We start from the raw sequence: 7,304 nt of genomic DNA, 5'->3' as shown, positions 1-7,304 counted from the left end.
GGTGCGTCTTGATGGGCTTGTTGGTGACTTATTGAGCGGTCCATGTGCTTATAAATGCAGCCCATCCCACAAGTCCGAAGCCCATCGTGATTTAATGTCATGGACAAGGCAATGCAATAGAGGTTAATTTTAGGAATCCAGGTATTGTCTGATTTAGGGCTAGAGCTCATGGGATTTGTTCGATAGTTCCTAATTTTATAATAAATAAATATTCAAAAGTTTTAAAACTTAATTTTTTTTTTGATATATCAAGGTTGTCAATTTTGTTTAGTTTAGGTGTTTTGTTTTTTTAATTGGAATGGAATGTTTCAGTTTTAAAGTGTTTTGGGGTTTTATTGTTCATATATATATATATATATATATATATATATATATATATAACATAATTCAAATTCAAAATAAATTAATTATAAATTATGCAATACAAACACAATGTCAAACAAATATAATTTTAAAATTTAAAATATTTCTAAATAGTTAAGATTAAATAAATCTTTAACTTAAAGTAATTCAACTTAAACAAAATATCAAAATATTATAAAAGTAAAATGTTTTAACACAAATATTTTAAATATAAAGTTAGGTCAATGTTATCAAGGTTAATGAAATCTAAAGCATTCCTTATTTTGCTCAAATTCCTACAAAGTATAAACATGAAAAAAACAACATGAATATAAACCATATATATTAGTGATAAATCTAATTTTAAAAAATTAATATCATTGTTAATAAAAATAGTAATAATAATTTTCAATATTATTATTAATATCATTGTTATTAAAAATAGTAATGAAAAAGAACTTTTTATATTTAGGTGATTTGATTAATTAAATTGAATAAGGTTCAATTTGATTCAACAGCTTTTCAATAACGGAACGAAACATATAAAATGAAACCGGAATGTTCCGATTAAAATTTAGCTGAAAAATTTAGAATAGATTAAAAATTAAAATAAATAAAAATTATTTTGTTTTGTTTTATATTTTAAATTGATATAAAATGTTTCGGTTATTTCAAATAAAACGGAACTAAATGAAAAACCTTACTATATATATAAATAGTTCACGGTGTTACAGTCTTTTGAATATCAAAGTTCTTGCTGAAAAAGGCTCCTCTTTCTTTCAGCAGCACTTGGGGTGTTGATTCAATATTCTCTCTTCTAAACCCATTCACCCTCACATTCAACAACAGAGAATTCAAAGCGTAAACCAATTGACCTTGCAATAAAATGGCTCCTCCCACAAAAGCACTCGTGAAATTGAAATCGTGGGCTTTGGTAATGAAGTCAAGAGGGAGGCAAAAACAGTGGTTTGTAGCTCTGGAATGGTGAAGTTGAGAGAGAAAGCAACGTTGAGAGAGAGGTTTTTAAATCTGTGTGGGAGAGGGAGGATAAAAGAGAAGGAATCGAAGAGATTGGTTGGTTACAAGAGTTGATGATGTGGCATATATTTTAATAATATAAAATATCACTGGTTATAGCTTAATATCATCGGAAAATTTCTCGTCTGTTTTGTACTTCTAAGAAATCCAAGCAGGCCAACCCCCTCTCCCATTCTCCCTCATATTTGGTCACGCCTTCCCTCGCCTTTTTTTTTTTTATTATTATTATTTTATCGTTTCTTCTTCCGCTCTCCTTTTATGCATGTAAATCTAAAATAAATCTAGATTCAATTCAACTGTGACTAGAAACTTGGAGAAAATTCCCCTTTTGTCATTAATTATAGGTACCCTCTGTTGTTGAGCAAGGAATGATAGGAGGAGGAGGAATCCAGCTGAACGGGCGGCAACAGGCGGCCGTTGCTGTTGGTTCCGCGGTGGGTGCGTTGTTAAATCCACGAAGAGCGGATTTGATAGCGGCCCTTGGAGAAACAACTGGAAAACATGCTTTTGAAAGAGTTGTCGAAAGAATGAAGAAGAGCCCGGAAGGAAGAGTGGGTCTCTCTCTCTCTCTATCTCCCTTTGATTTCATGCATCATCCATTTCCTGGGTGGTGGTCGTAACAGTAGTAGTAGTTTGGTATGACTGAATTATTTATTATCCTGAATGCATTACATAATATGCAGCAGTCCTTATCCAGTCTTATTACGTTGTGAATTATGAATCTTGGGTATTTTTTATGATGCCAAATAATATCATCAAACTGAAATTTTGACGGGAGCTGCGGGCTCTAAATTTATCATGCAATATCAAAGCGAATTCGTTTTGAAAGCAAGCTTTTTGCGAAGCATGTCATGAGTGAAAAATAACTCTAGATTTGGATTTCTTTCTTCTTCTTTTTTAATACATCTCTCTTTGGCTAAGATTGCGATTACTTTCATATGGACTCTTCAAACACAGACGCCTGATGATTGAAATTCATGTCATTCATTAAAAATAAACCAACCCTTCCTTTTTACCGTGTTGATAGGCACTTCTCTTGGAGAGACCTCGTGTCATATCTGCTCAAGTGGGGCATGCTTGGGATTTGCCAGCCAATACATTTGGTGCTGCCTATGCAAGCTTCATGGGATCCAGGAACTTTTCCCCAGATGACCGTCCACCAGCGCGATTCATGGAAACGGAAGAATTGGCATATGTTGCCATGCGGGCTCGCGAGGTTCATGATTTCTGGCACACCCTTTTTGGGTTGCCCACCAACTTGATTGGCGAGTCAGCTCTCAAGTTGATTGAATTCGAGCAAATGTACCTGCCAATGTGCCTGATGTCTGTTGTTGGAGGCACAGCTAGATTTACTGAGAAGCAGAGGAAATCTTTCTTCCAGCACTACTTCCCATGGGCCGTTCGGGCTGGCTTGCAGAGCACAGATCTCATGTGTGTGTATTATGAGAAGCACTTTCACGAGGATTTGGAAGATGTCCGCAGAAAATGGGGGATAACTCCTGCTCCTGCTGCCCCTAATCAAGATGTGCCTTGACATGTGAGAAGATGTACAAAAGGAGTTTTTTTGGATGGTAAAAACGAGATTCGCTTGCAAACTTCCAGCAGCGAAAAGCTTGTGAACATCCTTTTGTTCCCCTAACTTGCATCTTCTTCTTCGTTCATAAAGCTCGAAGAGTACACCTTTAAACATCGTAGAACAGGGTTTCTGATTATATCAAGATCGGGCTTTCTTAGGCAAGTGAAAGCCCTAGAAAAGCACCTTTTCTTGACCAAACACAATTGCAACATAATATGAGAACAGGGGTGTTGTTATCAACTGAATTCATGCTTGGATTTTTATGGATTTCAAGCCATAGAAAAAAAATTCGGTTCAAACATGGATCGGTTATCTCATGTTAGTTATTGCGTTTTAGGTCATGTTTGTATTTTAAAATTCTGAGCCCAACATGCAAATTATTTATTTTTTCCGATTTCTACCACGAACTGAAAGGTCTTTATGATAGATTTAGCTATTGAATATTATATGAAGATCGTGTTTTTCCTTGAGAATCGTCAAAAAATAATAAAAGAGATCTGGGAATAAGCACTGCGAACCTGGGATGCTGAGTATTTTAAAATTTATGAGGATAAATTTTGATGACTGCATTTATGAGGGAGTGGGTTATCTTACCTTGTTTCAATGGCAATAAGCACTGCGAGCCTGGGAGGGGAGCGAGATTTTCTAATTTTTGCCTTGTAATCTCAAACAGTCGTTACAAAAAACAAACAAAAATCAAACAGTGAGCATTTTGACACCTTTTGTCCTCCTTGTCCACGAGCGGCAGTAGTCTTCCATTGCATAAAATGGGCTAAATAATGCCGACTGCTCTCGACTCAGTGCTCTCCTTCTCATCTATAATCGATATGGGCAATTAGTAATAGGCACAAGAAAGGCACAATTACTTGAGAGTCATTCCACTAGTTCACTGCAAAATCCATACCCCTCCTCCCAGCACAAGGATCAGTTTTGTTAGGAGGGATGGTAGGAAAGACAGATGATGGGGAATGGATGAGAAGTGATGGACGGAATAATTTTCTTGTTTGGCATGATTCACGGAGGGTGAACTTTTCAAGGAAATTACAGACAAACAGACCCAAAGACAGCAAACACGTTGACACTGCCCTATTAACAAGGAATAAAAAGGGGCGAGGAAAGAATAATTGAAGGGAAAAAAAAAAAAGCATTGGCAATGCTATTAGAAACAACATATTGTTCGGATGCTATATGTATCAGAAAATATCCACACGATTTTTAACAGATGCCCAGGCATCTAAATCCCACGATCGTGATTGAAATGTTGAAACAACAAAGAGAACACAGAAGATATTACACCACATGATCCAACAAATTGTCATGGATCATATTGAAGATGAAAGCATGGCTTCATTCAAACTAAGGTTCACAAAGATCAACAAACAGAACTCCGTATGAAGACATGATTGCATGCGTCAATTGCTACCACCACCAAAGAGGTATCCCAGAGAAGATCCACCACCAGGAGCAGCATGGACCTTGGTTGAAGGTCGATCCTGAACCAAGAAACAAAGTTCTTAGGATGATAAAAACAACTTCAAGAAACAAACATTTGTCTCTCACAAAACACAATTAAGCAGGTTATGTTAAAACAATTAAACAAGTAGCTTATTGGCTGTTTAAAGCAACTTCCAGAAACAGTTTATAGAGCACTTTGAATGATTTAGAAATAGCATTCATGTAGTTCCAAGTCCGCCGTCTTTCAACTTTTATAATGTATCTATTGAACCTTGTTCAGATGAAACCATGAGAATACTATGCTGACATCGCTTGGAAACATGTAAATTGAGAATACAGAATGCCAAGAGCATAATTGAAAGTAGTTCCAGCCCATCCCCTTGGCTCTAGGAATTTATCCCCACACCTCAAAACAAATGGCTAACTGGCACTGTACGATCCATCTAGCTGCTTCTTGGGCCCACATTTCTCAGCGACAGCTTGAATGAGAGGGTTCCCAAGCCTAGTCCATCATAAACCATGAGCAGTATCTAGTTACCCATCATAACATAACCCATGTACATTCAGGGAGATGTTGAGACACACAGCTGCTTTCATAAGCCTTAATTCGCCCAGGGCTAAGATTAGGAGCCATATCTCCAATCACTGGAGAGGTACTCCGACTCCCAGAGGCATCTGAAGAACGCTAGAAACCACAAAAATTTCACCCTATTGGAATGAGACCCAGAACCTAAAACAACCAATGGCACTTCATACTTCTTAGGCGACAAAAATGCAGTTTGATAGTTACAAAGATAATGGCATTCTTCCATATGTATTTATGCGCATCCCTCTGCCACACAGTTCGTAGTCACTCACAAGATAATGCATATCCATTTCCAAAAGACAAGTGAATCTTGTAAAGAACTAATCAGGCATGCTAATTTGTCACAGAGAAGAACTGTGGCATGTCGTGAATCTGAGCAAGTTGTATCCGCCTAAAATCAGCATGGATAATTGATAAAAACTGCTCCAAGAGCAAAGGTTTCCGGAATCATACCGTGATGAAATTGCCAGCGTTCTGACCATCTGCCCTCAAATAGTTGTTTGTGGAAGTACTGTTGATACCAGCAGGAAACTCCCTGTTAATTTCAGCTGGCTGAGGGGCCGCAGCAGGTTTAGGAGGAGGTGGATTGTTTGCAGGCTGGACCTCGCTTGGAGCAGCTTGGGCATTGTTTGTGCTTGGTTTTGGAGCCTCTCCACTCCCAAACAGATAGCCCAATGAACTCTGTCCTCCACCAGCGCTAACTCCACGACCCATATTCTGAACTTTACATAGCACAAAAATTAAAACATGTCTTCCAGGAAAGAATGAAGATAACAAACAAATAAACTAATGGAAATGAAACGGCATGAGTCACAATAAGGATGAATAGAAACATGATTAATTACCTGCATTTAACACTCAGAAATCACACAAACTACTCTAATCACGGCTTGGCAACTTAAAAGATCTACAGACCCGTCAACCAATTTCTGAATAGCCGTTTGAAATCAACAAGCTCACCATCACTCTATTTAACAAACATCATGTTTTTTTTAATAAAAAAAATAGTTTATTTATGCTTTCTATTTGTATCCTTGGGTAACACAATAGGGATAGCACCCCCTTTCAATCCATTCCTAGATAGCTCGCCAACACCCACATCATAACAAACATGATCACAAATACATGCATACATACAAGAGACAAAATTCATAAATACATTATGAAACTACAAAAAAATGCTTGGTGATTTATATCACAACTACAATCATATCAACCTAGATATAACAACACCTAACTTTAATTTTATATATAAACAGTGATACAGAAGCCAGCAAAAACAAGCGAAATGCCTGAATCAAAAGGAGAAAAGAACAGCAGATCTTAACAAAACAAGTCAATCATCATCGAATCACAAAAAAAGTGAAGAAAAACGTCACGTCACGTCACAGAGCGAGTGGTTAGAAGGAAGAAATTGGCAGCATCGATTTTGCATGTGAATCTGAGATCTAAAGACTCAGGGTTTCGTAGAACTACCTTTTGAGGGATCTGGATCTGATCTGCGAAGAGAGAGAGATATAGGAGCCGCGGCTCAATTCAAATAGTAATGGTAACTGCTGAGGAAGTGAGGTAAAGAAAGCGATAGGTGACCGTTGTCTATTTATAGACTTTGGATAAATATTTATTTCGGGGAAAAAATAGTAGTAGAGCTTTCAATTTTTGAACGAATATAACGAATTTTAAAATTCATGGGCCTGCTTTTTTCTTTTTTCTTTTTTAATTTCCTGATGTAGGAATAATCTTTACATTTTTAAAAAATTTGATGCTAAAACTTGATTAACTCAAGAGTTTCAATCATTTTAATATAATTACTAATTTTTTGTATGTCCAATTAAAAAACCAGTCTTGATATAAAAATAAAGACTGCCAAAAAAATAAATATTTCGCTTTTGTTTCTGGTTTTGCTAATGAGCTGGTAAATTGTTGTCATCCATCACACTCCAAATTAATAATTTTATCCCTGTTTATTTTTATATTTAAAAAATATTTTTAAAATTTTAAACTTTTTTAAATTTTTTATATTTTAAATTAATATTATTTTCAGTGTTTTCAAATTATTTTAATATATTATTATCAAAAATAATTTTTTAAAAATAAAAAAATATCATTTTAATATATTTATAAATAAAAAATATTTTAAAAAATAATTATAATTATATTTTCAAACAGGCTGTTTGTAGATATCTATTATTTGTCAAAGGATTTATTAAATTATATATGAGAGTGCTACGTGCACGCACTTAGCTCGAAATTTAAAGAAATGGTTTTTCTTTTTTAATATTATTATATTATAAACAGACATTTCTT

General features: G+C 35.5%; 2 protein-coding genes across 3 annotated transcripts; one reads left to right on the top strand and one right to left on the bottom strand.

Moving 5' to 3' along the window:
- Positions 1–1,100: 1,100 nt before the first annotated feature.
- LOC133696911 (ubiquinone biosynthesis protein COQ4 homolog, mitochondrial-like) lies at positions 1,101–3,363 on the top strand. The gene is made up of 2 exons (XM_062119207.1): positions 1,101–1,931; positions 2,408–3,363. Exons 1-2 carry the CDS (start codon positions 1,749–1,751, stop codon positions 2,912–2,914), a joined length of 690 nt encoding a protein of 229 aa, XP_061975191.1. The 5' UTR covers positions 1,101–1,748; the 3' UTR covers positions 2,915–3,363.
- Positions 3,364–4,115: 752 nt separating this feature from the next.
- Positions 4,116–6,632, bottom strand: LOC133697680 (protein SPIRAL1-like 1). Of its 2 annotated transcripts, none has more exons than XM_062120403.1 (3): positions 6,474–6,632; positions 5,451–5,719; positions 4,116–4,449 (listed from the first exon to the last, which is right to left on the bottom strand). In XM_062120403.1, the coding sequence occupies exons 2-3, from the start codon at positions 5,709–5,711 to the stop codon at positions 4,369–4,371; spliced, it is 342 nt and encodes a 113-aa protein (XP_061976387.1). In that variant the 5' UTR covers positions 5,712–5,719; positions 6,474–6,632; the 3' UTR covers positions 4,116–4,368. The 2 variants fall into 2 exon arrangements, with proteins under 2 accessions (XP_061976387.1, XP_061976388.1); XM_062120404.1 differs by having other exon boundaries at positions 5,451–5,714; positions 6,474–6,630.
- Positions 6,633–7,304: the final 672 nt, after the last annotated feature.

This window comes from Populus nigra, chromosome 6, assembly GCF_951802175.1.
Source record: "Populus nigra chromosome 6, ddPopNigr1.1, whole genome shotgun sequence".
Taxonomy (NCBI): Eukaryota; Viridiplantae; Streptophyta; class Magnoliopsida; order Malpighiales; family Salicaceae; genus Populus; species Populus nigra.
The sequence above is the reverse complement of the archived record's forward strand: the minus strand, read 5'-3'. Positions and strand labels throughout refer to the sequence as shown.

Excerpts from the sequence above, each read along its gene's own strand:
- LOC133696911 (XM_062119207.1), top strand. The coding sequence starts at position 1,749 with ATGATAGGAGGAGGAGGAATCCAGCTGAACGGGCGGCAACAGGCGGCC. Across the intron at positions 1,932-2,407 it reads AGAAGAGCCCGGAAGGAAGA|GCACTTCTCTTGGAGAGACC; the intron begins GTGGGTCTCTCT and ends CCGTGTTGATAG.
- LOC133697680 (XM_062120403.1), bottom strand. The coding sequence starts at position 5,711 with ATGGGTCGTGGAGTTAGCGCTGGTGGAGGACAGAGTTCATTGGGCTAT. Across the intron at positions 4,450-5,450 it reads ACGCTGGCAATTTCATCACG|GATCGACCTTCAACCAAGGT; the intron begins GTATGATTCCGG and ends TTCTTGGTTCAG.